At 41.1% G+C, this 17916-nt stretch overlaps 1 protein-coding gene across 2 annotated transcripts in view; it reads right to left on the bottom strand.

Annotated features, from left to right (window-relative positions):
• Positions 1-17916, bottom strand: part of ap3b1a (adaptor related protein complex 3 subunit beta 1a) — a 141895-nt gene that overhangs the window by 82374 nt on the left and 41605 nt on the right. For both annotated transcript variants that reach the window (XM_080420082.1, XM_080420083.1), the window contains exons 7-14: positions 14327-14509; positions 13756-13905; positions 7395-7492; positions 6731-6785; positions 6523-6594; positions 6185-6247; positions 4641-4773; positions 673-782 (exon numbers count right to left, since the gene is read on the bottom strand). In XM_080420082.1, coding sequence (XP_080276208.1) covers positions 673-782; positions 4641-4773; positions 6185-6247; positions 6523-6594; positions 6731-6785; positions 7395-7492; positions 13756-13905; positions 14327-14509 — 864 coding nt within the window. The remainder of the gene's footprint in view (positions 1-672; positions 783-4640; positions 4774-6184; positions 6248-6522; positions 6595-6730; positions 6786-7394; positions 7493-13755; positions 13906-14326; positions 14510-17916) is intronic.

A 17916-nucleotide genomic window follows, 5' to 3' on the forward strand; every position in this document is an offset into this window, starting at 1 on the left:
TTAACATTTTAACCATGTCAAAATAATGTGTCTCTCTCTCTCTCTTTAATCCTTTTAATACCATCTACAAGCTCGAAACATGTTGTGAGCTCTGAGATCTACAATTTTCTCCATGTGATATCCCTGCTCTATACGAGAAGGTACAGAACAGAGTTTTATGTGTTTTAACGCATCAGCGCAAAAGTAAAGGCCAAACAGAACAACTGGTGTATCAGCCCGTGTGTCCTAACGGTTGTATAACCCATTTAAATCCGGAAACGTATCTGTGTCATTTTAAGATTTCTTTGGCTATTCAAAAATAGCAGATCTACAAGCTCATAGCGTGGCTAGGAGCTTGTAGATCTGCTATTTTTTGAAAAATCGTGAAAATGTGTGCAAACCTTTGAATATATATTTTTTTTTAAAGCGAACATTTGTAACTCAAATCTTTGTTTCTGGTGGGTCCCTGGAACAACATATTTTACAAATGCTCGCTTTAAAAATATATATACTCAAAGATGTGCGCATATTTTCACGATTTTCTTGAGCTTATAGATCTGCTATTTTTTAATAGCCAAAGAAATATTAAAATGACACAGATGCGTTCCCGATCTTAATGGAATAATGTCGTTGTGATGCCGTCACTGTGTTGTATGATGTCAGAGGGATGATGTCACTTTGACGACGTCATACCGTAATGTTGTCAAACAGCTTGGCCATGTGTTTGATGATGTCACTGTGTTGGGAGGGCTGCGTCTGCAACAGCTTCTTGATGACGACCACGCTCTCTGCAACAACGGTCTCTGTACAGGGTCCCCACACATTTTTAGCAATGAATTTCCAAAACTTTTCCAAAACTTTTCCAGAATATTTAGCCCAATTTCCAGGCCTATAAAACAATCATTCAGCGCAATAATGTGTCTCTTACTCCTATGTACAATGCCCAAAGATAGGCAGTGTAGCAAAAATAAAGCATAGAATATAAAATAGTACAATTTCGGGCAAAATTAGGGCATAGTGACCCTGCGAGCGGAGGGGTGGACGACGTCGTTGCACGGTTCGTTGTCGCTCACGGTAGGTCAGGACGGTCTCATTAAAAAACATGTATTTTAATGAGATTTCATCGCCCGCTCGCTTCGCGTCACGTCGCATCGCTGGCAGTGCGGATGGGGTGTTACACAGCCCGTTCGGCGAAAAACTACTTATGTTACATATTTTGTGTAATGTTATACAAGTTTATGAAAATGTTTTGTATTAAAGGAGCTACACCATGAATTAAAAAAAAATATTTGATATTTAATATCATATGGTGTATGTCCCTCAAACCTTTTTCAAAAGGTTTGAGCCTAAATCATCACTCAGATATACTCATCCCAAGTCAATTGTCTCTGGCTTATACAGCACTTTCAGCTGCAATACCAAAACGTCCTCTTGTGCAGGGGGGGGGCTACTGAGCAATTCTGTCTGTTAATAAAAAGAAATATTAAAAAAAAAAAAAAAAAAATTAAAAAAAAAGGAAAAAGTCTGCATAAAAAGAAGCATCTAAGAAAAATACAAAATCGGAAAAAAAACACTTTGAACATTTTTGAACAATTCCACCAAGTGTTTGAGGTGCCTGTTTCACCCACTTCCGGGGGGCGGAGCCAAAATCCGAGCCCGAAGTATTTATTCGTAGACCCCCACTTAGGGGGGGTAGAAAAAGTTTCGGAGCAATTCGGGCACTTTTCATTTAACATTGGGTTTGCCATCATTAACACATCCACCGCCAAGGGCTAATCTCATAATGTACTCACCAGCATAGATATATATAAAGGCTAGATGGCTCAAGGGGACGGCGCAAGCGTAGCTCAACCGCGGCCATCTTGAAACAGTCATTCATAACATTATGTCTATGGTGCATATACTTTGAAATAACCATAGCGTGCTCAATTTTCCTCCGATTTTCAAACGGTTTGGTGTGTTGTAAACACCAAAGATGTAGTTATGATACTGCATACTTATAATTATAATCATGTTTTTTTATTTTTTATTTTATTTTATAATTTTATAATTTTATTACATCTTTGGTGTTTACAAAACACCAAACCGTTTGAAAATCAGATGAAAATTGAGCACGCTATGGTTATTTTAAAGTATATGCACCATAGACATAATGTTATGAATGACTGTTTCAAGATGGCCGCCATGTGGCAACGTCGTACTCCATTGGCCAGCAGCACGGGTGAGTCATCTAGCCTTTATATATATATCTATGCTCACCAGTGCCAAGGTTTTATTGTTGTTTTTTGTTTTTTTCAGGTCGCCATAGGCCCCGTTAAAATCCTTTAGATTGCGCGATCCACCGTTTGTAAACAACGTAAACATGTCCTGGTATCTACTCGTCGAGACCGCGTGTCAAACGGAGCCGCCATGTTTGAGTTCTGACCGTTTATGTTAACATGGGAAATGCGAGGATGAAAAACTACATAGGTTTTACAGGGCTTTTAGTGTACGACTTAGAATGGAGGCCGACGGGAAACAAAAAACAGGATCGCACTTCCGGTCGACTTCCAGTGGTGTTACACTGAAAATGGTCCCCCTAGAAAATTGAAAAAAAAATAAAAAATCGAAAAAAAGGAAAAAACACCCGGACCGTAGGACTACGGTTTCGGCGCTTAACACATTTACCGCCGGGCCCGTAGTTCTACGGGCCGTTAAATCCAACGGTTAAGCGCCAATCCCGTAGCCTACGGGCTGTGGTGCTTTTTCCTTTTTTTCGAATTTTTTTTTTTTTTTAATTTTCTAGGGGGACCATTTTCAGTGTAACACCACCCGATGTCGACCGGAAGTGCGATCACGTTTTTTGTTTCCCGTCTGTCTCCATTCTAAGTCGTACACACAAACCCCTGTAAAAGCCCCTGTAAACATGTAGTTTTTCATCCTCGCATTTCCCATGTTAACATAAACGATCAGAACTCAAACATGGCGGCTCCGTTTGACACGTGGTTTGGACTGGTAGACGCAGGGAGATGTCCGCGATGTTTACAAACAGTGCACAGCTCAATCTTAAGGATTTTAACAAGATCTATGGCAACGTGAAAAAAACAAAAAACAACAATAAAACGTTGGCACTGGTGAGTACATTATGAGATTAACCTCTGGCGGTCAATGTGTTAACAGTTGGATTTAACGGACCGTAGGACTACGTTCTTGGCGGTGGATGTGTTAATGTTTATGACATCATAAACATTTCCATTCTGAGATCGCCTGTTCAGACACGCCCATTCTGGAAATCCATGAAATGAGAAGGAATGACTGAATTAAAAAAAAAAATTTTTTGGGGGTATAAGAGACACTGGGGACCCCAAAAAATACAAAAAACCAAGAAAAAAGTGATTTTCATGGTGTAGACCCTTTAAAAAAAATCAATAGCCAAAAACAATGCATAGCCAAATATTTTTCCAGGACCCTTGATAAATTCCAGGACCTTTGATCAATTTCAAACCTTTTCCAGTACTGGATTTTTAAAATTTTTATTTCAAAATATTTCCAGGAATTTCATGACCGTGGGGACCCTGTCTGTACAGGGTAAAAATGTTACCACATGTAAAACACACTCTGCAACAACGGTCTCTGTACAGGGTACATACGTTACCACATGTAAAACACACTATAACAACGGTCTCTGTACAGGGTACAAATGTTACTACATGTAAAACACACTCTGCAACAACGGTCTCTGTACAGGGTACAAATGTTACCACATGTAAAACACTATAACAACGGTCTCTGTAGAGGGTACAACTGTTACCACATGTAAAACACACTCTCTGCAACAACGGTCTCTGTAGAGGGTACAAATGTTACCACATGTAAAACACACTCTCTGCAACAACGGTCTCTGTAGAGGGTACAACTGTTACCACATGTAAAACACACTCTCTGCAACAACGGTCTCTGTACAGGGTACAAATGTTACCACATGTAAAACACTCTGCAACAATGGTCTCTGTACAGGCCAGGGTACAAACGTATATTTGCATATAACATTTTTTTTTTATTCATTCTATTTTTTATTTTCTTGCTTTAATATATATCGTTATATGTAGCACAATCTGCAGGACAAGTCCCAACAACATTTCGCTGCTTGTACCTGTATAAGTCAGTGACAAATAAAAACGTCTTGCATCTTGAAAGAGAGTCATCTTATAATGAGCATTGGCGAGGAGCACCAATTTCATGAAGCCCGCCACTGCTTACAATTGATAGTTCAAGATTGTACTATTGTATTTTTATTAACCTTAGATTTTAGCCATATACTGTAGATAGCAAAATTTTTCGGATTAAGTTCTTAGGATTTAAAACAGTGGTTCTCAAAAATGGCATATATACAAGCTCACAGCGTTTCACTTTGTGCCGTACTGCAAGCTTGTACATCTGCTATTTCTTTGGGGGGAAAAAAAATAATCTTGAAAGTGTTGAATAATTTAGATTTGTTTTAAACACAAATCTTCTTTTATGGGTGTCCCAGGCAAATAAAAAATCTGATAGGGGGGTACGCAGCCAAATACATATCAATTTGTGGGTCCTTGACACAAAATTGTTTGAGAACTTGGAAGGCATTTGTAGAATCGGCTTCAGGTCTTAATGGGTTAAAAATGTGATAAATGTTCAGACATTACCGTCTCTGTTGGACAGCAGCAGCACCAGTCCGTTCAGACAGGTGTCTGTCACCTCACTGATGTTGGTGGCACATCGTCCGATGGCCTGGATGGTGGCCGCTGCAAACGCCTTGTCCTGACTTTTAACGTAGGTCTGAAAACAACACGACACCAAGTGAACCGCTTGAACCCCGGCACCCCGGCCATTCACTTTACATTCACTTACCCTACCGTTAAATGTTTAAAGGGATATTTAACTTTCAAACTGATATTGGCCTTCTAATGTGTGAGGGGGTGTGTTTTTTCAATTACTTTTTCTTTTCTTTATTGTATTTTTTGAAAAAAAAGAAAATACGATAAAAAACAAGAACGAAATGACAAAAGTCATATTCTACCAGGTGCTCTGTGTGTGTGTGTGTGTGTGTGTGTGTGTGTGTGTGTGTGTGTGTGTGTGTGTGTGTGTGTGTGTGTGTGTGTGTGTGTGTGTGTGTGTGCGCGTGTGTGTGTGTGTTTGTTTTCATAGACCTGATTACTTGTTTTTCGGATTACTTGTTTCTCGCCAAACCTGGCAACACAATATGCGACGGTAAACGCTAATAATGTTTTTTTTATATAAGTGGTGGCAACATTTTTAGACACCACACGGGTCTTCCCAACAATAGCGAAGATTGAAGTCAGTGTGAACATGGACAAATAATAACTTAACTCTCTCAGTGCCAGACCCCGAGTTATCCCGAGTTTTTGGGTTATACCCTCAGTGCCAGAACGAGAAATCCCGAGTTTAAAAAAAAATTTGAAAAAAAAGTTTTATTTTTTTTTTGTTGAAAAAAGTGTTCAGAACCCAAGATATTATTATCTGAAGATTTGCAGCTCCATCCACTCTTTGTTTAATCTAAAACTGAAAAAGGCTGTATCTCGCTTCCTAAGCACTTTTTCTTTTCTTTGAAAAAACAAAAAAATAATTCTGGCAAAGTTCGCAATATTTTTTTTTATTTCATTGGCACTGAAAGAGTTAATAGCCAAACTAGGTCTAATGAAGCACACTAGCATTTAGGCTAACTATGTTGCCTGAGGCAGCAGTGCAACTTGCACTGTCTGTAACTGTTGCAGTGTGAAATGAATGGGGGGAGCGGAGGGCGGTTACTGCGGAGGACGGGCCGTCTCCCCATTGGCTTAAAGGAGTGAAGGACAGCCATGACAGCCAATGATGAATAGGTGGCGACTAGGTGTCGAATGATGATGATTAGTCTGAGTGTTTGTAGACTCAGGCGCTCTTCGAGCACCTGGTAAAAAAAATAACGAAATGTTAATTGATAAAACACGGCAGCTCCCGTATTAGGAGGACAATATCAGTCACCAGAACCAAGGACGGGTGTTTTTGGTGAATATATCATGTTTCAAATAGAGTTTGAAGTTACAATGGGTTTGTATAGGAAGGGGGCGTGTCTGATAAAATTAATATCAAATATCTAAATACTGAATAGACTGAGTCTACGTTAAAATGATCCCAAACATGATTGAAAGTGAAATATCCAAATTCAAGTATGAGCAGAAATGAGACAAACCTGGAATTCTCTGAGGACTGTGGAGATATTGGCCTCATTACCCAGGTTGGTCAGGATTTCCAGCTACAAAAACACAAAAGTATTTTACTGTACATTCCCTGTGCACAGTGGCAGTTTGTTTGCACAACCTTGTCATACCAAAAACTAAAATAGAATATATATATATATATACTAGGGCTTAGCAATTAAGCAAAAATATCGGCTATTTTCACAACAAGGATAGTTTTTTTTTTGTAATCATTCATTAATCGTAATCAAGGCAAAAGTTTTAAATAATCGTGAGATTGATTTGAAGTCATATCGACCCCGCCCCCCCCCATTTAAACAGCTACAGTTACCTTCAGTTGTTTGATATGGGTGGCGTCTGTGGATCTCACATAAAAACTCTTCATGTATGGTTCAAACATCCCCTAGTTGGAAATGAGTCAAAATTAGTATTAGGCATTTTTCACTGTGTGTGTGTGCGTGTGTGTGTGTGTGTGCGTGAGAATTAAATAAATGTGTATATGGGTCCTTGTGTTTTTTAATAACCCGGTAGATTCTTACCTTGCGCTGAATAGACATAGTTGCGATATTCTGCAACACAATGTACTGTACTTCTCTGTGAAGACAAAAGGATATAGATAGATCTCTGATTGGAATGATTTCATTCTGAATGGATAGTAAATAGTGTCCATGTAAACGCAGTCGGTGACTTCAACTTTACTACATGAATGGTATGGATCATTGTTGTGTTGTTTAGTGCAGGGGTCTTCAACAGGGGGTCCACAGAGATACTGCAGAGAGGCCGGCAAATGTTTCTGTGATAGTTTTTTTTTTTTTTTTACATAAACCACTTGAACCCTCGCATTCCTCTTCTGGGGGGAACATTAGCGAAAAATACCAGATCTACAAGCTCACAACACGTCTGTGACGCATTGTGAGCTTGTAGATCGGCTAAATCGCTAAAGAGGTTTGGTGTAGAGGGAAAAAAGAGCAGACCAAGTACCGAACCAAAGGTCAAGTTTACAAAGTATTGAGGGTTTAAGTCGTTAAATGTCTGAAAACACACAATTAACATGAATCCAATATGTAGTGGGGGGGGGGGGGGGGTCCCTGCTTCATCGCTCTCTCAGCTACTTGGCCTGAAACATGTTGAAGACCCCTGGTTTAGTGATCACACCCCTACTAAGGCCTTGGGAGACAAACAGAGCGTTGTGACGCCGTGTACCTGTGGCTTCTCAGCAGTCGAACCAGAGACTTGGTGACGATACTGACTTCATGCTTAGGAGCCAGATGCCAGTAGAGCTGGGCCACAGCCATCACCACCTGATAAAATATATATATATACACATTAATATGCATCACAATGTGGACATTAATACAGTGGTTCTCTAAGTGGGGTGCGGGGACCTCCAGGGGTCCTTGGAGGCGTTCCAGGGGGGTCCCCAGCAAAATGTGTTAATACAGCATCACAATCATTTGAACCACTTTATCCATTCATACATTGGCTATTCAAAAATAGAAGATCTACAAGCTCACAGCGTGTCACAATGCTTAGATCGTAGCTTGTAGAAAAGCTATATTTTGTGTGGTAAAGTGTGTGTGTGGGTTTTATAAATATTGAACCAATAAAAGTATTAATAAGAATAAGAATAATATTGGATCCATTGGAACACAGGATTTTTTCAACAGTTTTGAACATATGAGGGTTCCAACCGACAGATGAAGGCAGGAGAGTGATGAATATTAAATGTAATAACTACACCAATAGTCAGGGGATATTAGCAGAAAGATTTCCAATCTTGGAATAAATTCCTTACCAAAAAAAATCTTCACCAATGTGTTTGTAAAGGTGTCTAGTAACACATCTCACAAAGACTGAAATTCAGTTTCCCTAGGAGAATTTTTGACAGCTGCTGAAAGTTGGGGTACCCACCATTTCCCTGCATTTCCATGCAGGGCAAAAAAATCTAATTTGAATTCTGTTTTAAGTAGCATGTTAGGGGTCAAACTAGGGTGTTTTTATGATTTTGAATCCATTGCAAGCATTTGTTTTGCACCAAAACCACTCCTTGGGCTAAAAACGGCCATAGTCATCCTTGTCCAGGTATACTTTTTGTGTAAAAAGCCCATTGAGATTGGGCTGTTTTTAGCCCAAGGAGTGGTTTTGGTGCAAAACAAATGCTTGCAATGGATTCAGAATCATAAAAACACCCTAGTTTGACCCCTCACATGCTACTTAAAACAGAATTAAAATTAGATTTGTTTTTGCCCTGCATGGAAATGCAGGGAAATGGTGGGTACCCCAACTTTCAGCAGCTGTCAAAAATTCTCCTAGTGAAACTGAATTTCAGTCTTTGTGAGATGTGTTACTAGACACCTTTACAAACACATTGGTGAAGATTTTTTTTGGTAAGGAATTTATTCCAAGATTGGAAATCTTTCTGCTAATATCCCCTGACTACAAAGAGTGTAATAACAATGAGGCGTCTCAGTGGATCTCAGCCTTCATGTGGCCAGGCTTCAGTGCAACGCCAGTCATCTATGACATCACTACTATGACGTCAGCACTGTGACATCAGTCATGTCCATATTTGGGCTATGTTTCAGCCCGATTCGACTGGCATGGACTTCCATTGTGAAATATAAAAGTTGTAAAAAAATAAACTGTGCTTATTGGCAGTGTGCATAATGGCATTTGGCACCGATAGGTCCAGTCCCCAGACCCAGGCCACATCCACACGGAGACGTTTATAAAAAGTTTACTGTACACACGGAATCGTCTCAAGAAATGTGTGTGTCCACACGAAACCACTGAAAACACCACAAACTGAAAACGCTGTAGTATATATGTCCGGCCTGTGGGTGGTGCTGTGGTGGAAAGTAACTAAGTGCATTTACTCAAGTACTGTACTTAAGTACAATTTTTAGGTATTTTTTACTTTACTCGAGTATTTCCAATTTTCAATACTTTTACTTCTACTCCACTTTGTACTTTTACTCCACTACAATTATTTGAACGCTTTAGTTACTAGTTACTTTACAGATATAAATCATTACATTATAAAACATACATTATTTGCCCTATTTTACATAGACTATTTGAAAATAGCTGATCTACAAGCTCACAACGCGCATCGCGACGCATTGTGAGCTTGTAGATCATCTATTTTCAAACATTTCAGTACTTTAAGTATATTTTGATGCCAATACTTTTGTACTTTTACTTTGATTGAACTCAAGTAACATTTTGAGCACAGGCCTTTTACTTGTAACAGAGTATTTTTATATTGTGGTATTGCTACTTTTACTTAAGTAAAATATAGGAGTACTTTGCTCGGCGCATGCGGGTTAAGCGAGAGGTGGAGGTACAGCGTCATCGGTTCAGGAAAGATGCGTATTTGGTTGTACACACGGAGACGCAAGGGTGGCGTTTTCAGATTTATTCACTCTGGGACCCGGTTTAAAAAATGTGCGTTTTCGGGCACCCAAAACGCCGGCTCTGTGTGGACGAAACGTGTAAACGATTAAAAACTTATGCGGTTTCACCTAAAATCGTCTCCGTGTGGATGTGGCCCCAGACACATACACACACAATCACAGACCCTCCTCAAGACGGCTCGGTCGCAAGGTGCACTTTTGTTTAGATTTTCTTTAGTTTTTTTTGTGATACGACCCATACTGATAAACAAAAACAAAAGAAAACATTTGCCTTCACTTCTCGGAAGTCACTCGTGAACGTGGATGTAATTTTTCCAATACAATGTTTCTATATGACTTGTATAGTGCGAGTCAGACATAGACCCGTCTATGCATCTATGAAGATTGAAGATGCCCACCGAGTTTCCTCTGGTAAAAAACAGCAGGCACCATTTTAATCAACACTTTCATTTGGGGACATTTGTCCTCCTGCCACTATATGGTGACAGAGACCTTGAGACCTCCTGGGTGATAGAGTTGAGATGCATTCTGGATGCTGGGCGGCTGTTCCTTCCACACAGATGACGTTCCTGGGTGCTTTAGCCCACTATATGTTTTCTTGCGGTTTGCGTTTCACTGCTAGAGAAAACCTCCATGGTGTTCAGACACCGCACTGCACTTGATATTGTCTGTGTTTCAATCGGCTATTAAAAGGAGAATTTCGCCCTTGGCTTTTCCTTACCTTTATTTGAGGTTCATAACGAGCAATGTTATGATTTCGGTTTAGTTCTTGGCTAAATCCGTATTTCTGTCCTCGAAAATAGTTTTTTCTTGTATTATATGTAGTGTGCGGTCCGTCTGATGTCGGTGCTATGCTATTGCTACACGGGCGCCGCCATTACCGTTTACAAATCTGTTTTATTGAAATCACGTTTGAAATCTCATCTCGCGATACTTCCGCCTTCCGTCCGGACCAATGGCGGGCGGAAGTATCACACTACATATATTTACAAGAAAAAAATATTTTCGAGCGACAGAAATAACTGGATTTAGCCAAGAACTAAAAACTCCCGTTCTGAGCTGCGGGGGGGCGGGGTCCCCGAAATCATAACATCGCTCGTTATGAGCTGGGGGTCCCGGACCACACTTATGATGAGATAACGACCTCAAATAAATGTAAGGGACGGCTAGGGCAAAATTCTCCTTTAACCCTTTAACACCGGGAACGCATCTGTGTCATTTTAAGATTTCTTTGGCTATTCAAAAATAGCAGATATACAAGCTCATAGCACGGCACCGAGTGCGGCGCTATGAGCTTGTAGATCTGCTATTTTTAAATCTTGACAATGTGTGTAAATCTTTGAATATATATATATTTTAAAGGAAATATTTGTAACTCAAATCTTTGCTTTTAACTCTTTCAGTGCCATGCTTATTTATGGCAGTTTGGTTCTGAGTGCCACAGCCAAAATTCATTGTAAAAAAAAGTGCTTAGGAGCCGAGATACAGTCTTTTTCAGTAAGAAGTTAAACAAGAAGTGAATGGAGCAGCAAATCTTCAAATCATCATATCTTGGGTTCTGAACCTTTTTTTCATGACGTCTTAGACGTCAAGTGGCGCTCAGGGCGCTACAGGCCATGACGTCTTAGACGTCATGTGGCACTGAATGAGCTAGCAGTGGTTTTCAATGCAAAAAACAGCAACTGAGTTACAGCTGTTTTTCTGAAAATCCCATCGGCAGGGCGGGTGGAAGTGACGTTTTTTGGAATGATGTCACATCCACATACTTCTTTGATTGACGATGGATCATCCCAGAGCTGTGTTACGGTGCCTAAAACAGCGTGCCAAATCTTTTTAATAGAACGACTTTATGCGTGTTGGCGGGCAAGTGCGCTATTTAATAGAACGACTTTATGCGTGTAAGGCAGGAATTGTGTTAAAAATTGGTCAGGTCCGCCTTGATGACATGACTATAGAGTTAATGTGTGCCAATCTGCGTGATGATGTTTAGCAAACATCGGCCTCCTGGTGGCGCTATAACAAGCCAATGTGACGTTTCAAGGCAATTAGACGCTGCCGTCGGCCTGGCGGAGACATTTACAATTTAGGCATTTTTGCAGGCGCTCTTATCCAGAGCGACTTACAATAAGCACAATTATCTTTAATCTTTAAATAATTGAGCCCGGCCCAAGCCAGCCCGACAGAACGTCAACCCGAGCCCGACCAAAAGCCTGTTACATAATTGACAAATTGGTGCCGACCCGGCCAAAAGCCCCACATTTTTATGAACAGCAGCAGCAGCCTTTTCCTCCTCATTAACTCTTTGACTGCCAGAGTATTTTCATAAAGTACTCCCCCAGTGCCAGCAATTTTCGTGTTTTTTTATTTTTATATTTTGAAATTTTCTCATGAAAATAATTTAAGGACACATAATGTAAAGACCCAGCACAAATCCGCCACTAGAGTGCAGCACATGACAGCTTGATCATGTCGTTGGGTCTCTCTCACCCTACTTACCTAGATTAGACAAGGAAAAACATGAAAACGGATGTGACGTCACCCAGATTGTTTTGATCAGCGAAAATTACGTTGTGATGCACGACGGCGATGACTGATCGTCACCCAGACCATAGATTATAGAAGAGAAGCTGTCCGTTTGTCCGTTATACCGTGTGAAAACCCGTTTATTTACCTATTTTGGACGAAAATGACTGGGGAAAAAAATCAAAAACCGGAAACGGAATCCAGGCCATGAAACCGGATGCAGATGTCCGTGAAGTAAGTGGAACTCGAGAATAACATTGAATATTAAGCAGCATAGCGCAATCAGAGATTAAACAATGAACGCGCGTCCAGCGCGTCGAGCGCGTCGACGGCCAACTGGACAAAGTAGCACTTGACGCGTTATCGCGTCGTCCGCAGTCAAAGAGTTAAATATTATCGGCTAGGCTATTCATGAACAATTCTACCTTTTCACAACTAGCAGTTGCGCTCATTCTGTTTTTCAAAGTGACTGTCCCACTCGGCAGTTATCGATTGGATTTAACATTAATTTGGAATGCCCGATGCCCTTGATGGGAGGAGGTGCGCTGATTCATTAGTGACAAACTGTTGACAGCTGCTGCTTGCAGCACTGCATTTACTCCTGTTGGATTCATTCAACATATGCTTCTATATACAATGTTGCTGGCCGCCTCGATCGATCGCTTCGTAGCTCCTAGTAAGTTTCATTCATTTTCGTTTATGAACAAAGGCTTTGATCTGAAATCGTAGTTGTTACAGACACCTGGTAATCCACACGGCAGTAGAAAACATTTTGATTTAGGCTCCTTCCTGAAAGACTGTTAACGAAGGCTGTTAACTTTATCTACTGTAACTCCAACACTGTCTCATCTCGTCTGTCTGTTTTGCTGCTTGCTGCAAACTGACGGCAGCTGCACTTCAGTTGCTCATGGGTCCTAGTGCCCTAGGCTTGTAAAGGGCTATTAGGCTGCGCTGCTATTGAAATGTAGCCTATAAATGTACAGCCAAATATGTGACAACTTCAGCCAAGCCCGGGCCCCGGCTCAACCCGTTGGGTCCCGACGGGCTCGGGCAGAAATCTAAACTCTACATTACATACATAGAATGCAGAGTGACAGTGTAGTGTCTCAAGAAACTAGGATCACAGGTAAACCAAGAACCTAGCATAGCAAACAATATACTATATTTGTACAATGAAACTATAGGATACCAGGTTAACAATGAAAGTAGCATCGATCTAAATAACATGAGAACAAATGACCAAGGTATGTCTGAATGGTCGTCATACAGTATGTAGGTTAAGTGCCTTGTGTAGCCCTGCAGTTAGACTCTTAACTGTTAGAGTGTCCGCCCTGAGATTGGAAAGTCGAGGTTCAGTCCCTCGGCCGGGTCATACCAAAGACTATAAAAATGGGACCCCGTGCCTCCCTCCTTGGCACTCAGCATCAAGGGTTGGATTGGAGGTAAGTCCCTGTGACATACTAGCGGCATGCGTCGTGATACGACGCGTTGTGGGCTTGTAGATCGGCTATTTTCACTAGTGTGGGTCCCGGGATGACCCACACATTTCTCTTTTGGGTCTCGACCTAAAAAGGTTTTGGAAACATTGCTGTAGTATGTGTGTGTGTGTGCGTGCGTGCACTCACAGCAGTGTTTCTACTTTGCAGTAAAGGTTTGGTGTTTCTCAGCAGCAGTCTGTGGTCGGGGTCCATCATGTACGGCTTTGATGATGTCACTTCCTGTTTCTCCTCGTCTGATTCATAGAACGCTTTGTCATTGTCCTCAAATGTAGCTCCCTGAAAAGCGCGCGCGCACATGCACACACACACACACACACACACACACCATTTCAATTAGACACATTAAATGTGCTTGAAGATTATTTGATGAATGTAAAAAGTAATGTACAGAATAAGAAGTAATACAATAATGAATCAAGTAATTAAGGCATGTGAACTCTGTGATAAGCAGATGTGTTGGTTATGGTTTCCATAGCAACAAGCATCATCAGGTAGGTGGCTGTGAACATGGTCATACTGTATATGGACTGATTTTGACATTACCGAAGGGTGTGTGTGTGTGTGCGTGTGTCTCTCTCCAGGGGCTGGTGAATGGTGTCCTGCTGTATTGTGTGTGTGTGTGTTCCTCTGTCCAGGGGCTAGTGAACTGGGTCCTTGCGTAGCGCACGCACGCATATGTGCGGTGCTGTGTACATACCTCTGTCCAGGGACTAGTGAACTGTGTCCGGGCGTAGCGGGTGAGCATGGAGATGATGACCACCTGGCCCCACTCCTCCACATCCACCAGCAGGTTGCACAGCTTACGGTAGTTCTTATGGATCAGGTCGATGCGCTCCGGACACACCTCTTCAAACGCCATCACCACGCTGCCCGCTACAAGCTGGAGACAGACAGACAGAGAGACAAGTCATCACCCAAGCCCAAAACAAGCGACTAACACATGAGCACTTTAAACCTATATATACAATGGCTATTTGAAAATGGCCGATCTGCAAGCTCACAACGTGTCGCGATGCGACACGTTGTGAGCTTGTAGATCTGCTATTTTCAAAACAAATCTTGGGAAAACATGTTTAACAACACAAACTCTGGTACGGGGGTCCCCTAGCACAAAATGTTTTCAGATGGGGATACGCGGACCGACAATTACATATTAAAACAAGATTTAGGAAGCAAGCCCAAATGAGCAACTACAAAAACAAGCCCAATATATATATGAGTGAGTGAGTGAGAGAGAGAGACATCACTAGGCAAGGCATGTCACAATTATCACCTAATTGCTATTATTTTTGCATAATAAGATTGACTTAATATTTCAGTGGTTCCCAAACTTTTTCATGTCAAGGACCCCCAAAATGATATGCATTTGGCCACGGACCCCCATCTCAAAAAAAGATGTTGTTCCAGGGACCCCCAGAAGCTTGTATATCTGCTATATTTTTGAATAGCCAAAGTATAAAAGGTTAAAGTGGTTAAAATGATTGTGATGCTATATCAACACATTTAGCTGGGGACCCCCTGGAACCCCCCACGGGCAGCTCCCCAGACAAACTGGGAGCTGGGAAACTCTTCTTCCACCCTGAGCCATCCTGGACCAGTGGATCCCAAACGTTTTAGCTCAACACCCAAAAGAGAAATTAGACCTTTGCCCGGGACCCAAACAAGTGAAAACAGCAGATCTACAAGCTCTGCTATTTTCACTAATTCTTAAAACTTCTTAAATGTATTAATGGAAATTATTAGATTTTTTTATGAAATACTTACGATGAAAAGTTGTGATATATATATATTTTTTTTTACACAATAGCATCTCCATTGGCATGGAGATGCTATTGCTTTTTTTTTTTTATCCTGAAAAGTAACAGTTATGGACATTTCAACCCGACAGCAACGATATACATAAATGATAAAGTGAACATCTATCTGTATCTATATCTATATATATATATATATATATATATATATATATATATATATATATATATATATACACACACACACACACACATATCCCGTGTATACATACAGTATATAAACATATATGACCCTGGTGTGAGAAGGTACAATTCTACATTAACCATGAAGCTAATGAAAGCTCTTTACAACATTGATCATTGAGCATAAACAACAGCCAGGCCTCCACACAGGTCCGCCGCGCATAATTGGATGGAAAATAAACGCCCGCTTAATGTCTTCGCCGAGCAATTTCACACAACCTTGCGAGGAGAAGACGCCCGTCAATAAAAGAAAAGGAGGAGAAAAAAAGAAACGCCCTCCACTGTTTTCTCGCCGTTTTCCCCCTCGCTAATATTTCTCTCAGCTCAAAAACTAATTTCATGTTGTATTCATGAGACGAAAGAAAGCGTGGAGAGAAGAGACAGACAGCCGCGCCGGGAGCCAACAATCAACCGCACTTTATTGGTGGAAGAAGGAAAAAAAAAACGCATTAGGCCTGGTTTAGACTTCATTGGAGGACAGTGTCGCCCGCCGAAAGTAGCCAATCTACAAGCCCACAGCACGTCGCGTCCGCGACACGCTGTGGGCTTGTAGATCGGCTACTTTCAGCGGGCGACACCGCCGTACGGCGATGTATAATTTATGCATTAGGCTGTTGCACGTTCGCAGGCTCACCGACTGACTGACTGACTGACTGAGTGACATGGGAGTGCATTAATATGCAAACAGCATTAAGGAGGCGAGGAGACGAGAAGAGGAATGGAGGGCGCAAAGGGAAGGGAACAGAATGTGGTCTCTCCAATTAAAGCACCAAGGCCCCTGGTGAACCCTCTGGGAGACCCCGGTGCATTTATCCGCCAACCTGCGCACGCACGCGTGTGCGTGTGTCATGATTGGCCTTTCTCACATGAAAAAAACTGCAACTGATGAATCAAAGGGGACATATCTCTAGAGATGATCAAATATGAACACAAATATGTTTCAGCTGTCACACATGTCACATCAATCTAGCATTAATTAATTACCTGAGTAGTGTGTATTTATGTAAAAGAAAAAAAAAAAAAAAGTGTTGATATACAGTACATTCAGTGATTCAACTTCTTCATACTCAACATGAACGGTAGAGATTTTAATTGGGAAAAGCTCTTTACCGTCATTATTATTATTATTTTTATCACTACTATGATGATAATAGGGTCTTGCTTAGGGACACATTGTCAGGGCCGGGAAACGAACTTGGGACCTTCTGGTTCCCAGGCGGCCTCTCTACCCATTCAGCTATGGCTGCCCTATTATGTCAATTCCTGCATTCCACACACATTTCTATGTAGTCTTGCCACTGTTGTTGTATCTTACTGAATCACCTGCCAGTGAGGAGCCCCCACCGGGAGGACGTAGCCTCTCCGTCCTACTCCTCCCGGTACCAAACAAGAAGCATTCCTATATAAATGATGTGAAGCCAGCGGCGCTAGTTCAGGCAGACAACTCAAAGGAGCGCCAATTCCTGATCAGCCACATCTCTCTCTCCCTGGAACAAAATATTTTGAGATGGGGGTCCGCGACCCAACACATGACATGAAAAAGTTTTAGAACCACTGATATATATATATATAGCAACATACGTTTTTTTTTTTTTTTAACTGTTAGGATTTAGAAGACATTTGTAGAATCCCCAGAAGCAAAGATTTGAGTTAAAAATGTTCGCTTTAAAAAACTTATACAATCAAAGATTTGAAAAAAAAAAAGATTTGAAAAAGAAATAGCAGATCTATAATTTTTTTAAATTTATTTAACCTTTATTTAACCAGTAAAATCACATTGAGACCATTGTCTCTTTTACGAGTGTGCACTGGCCAAGAGAAGAGGCAAATAAATGTTACACAGCTCTGCCAGTAACAACAATACAGGACATAACAATGACAAACATGACATCTGCAATACCAAAAACCTACCACCAAATACAGACTATTAAAAGGCTAATAACAACAATACATCATAAAACTAATAAACTAATATAAAACTAAGATCACATCTATAAGCTTGTAGCGCAGCACTCAGTAGCTTGTATCTGCTATTTTTTTAATAGCCAAATAAATCTGAAAATGACACAGATGTGTTCCCGGTCTTTTACTCTTTTACTGCCATGGACGCGTACCATGGCAGAGCTACCAGCTTCTTGCTGGTGCTCTGCCATCGTATTGCTCTGCTATGCTGCTGCTTTGCTGCTGCTGCTGCTTTGTGCTCTGCTCTATGAAGTTTTTTGGTGCTCCCAACACCACCCCAGCATCCACCTGTGAGCTCTGTTTCTATGAGTTCCTTATGGGGGTCCAT

Source organism: Gymnoscopelus braueri, assembly GCF_963280865.1.
Source record: "Gymnoscopelus braueri genome assembly, chromosome: 22".
Lineage (NCBI taxonomy): Eukaryota > Metazoa > Chordata > Actinopteri > Myctophiformes > Myctophidae > Gymnoscopelus > Gymnoscopelus braueri.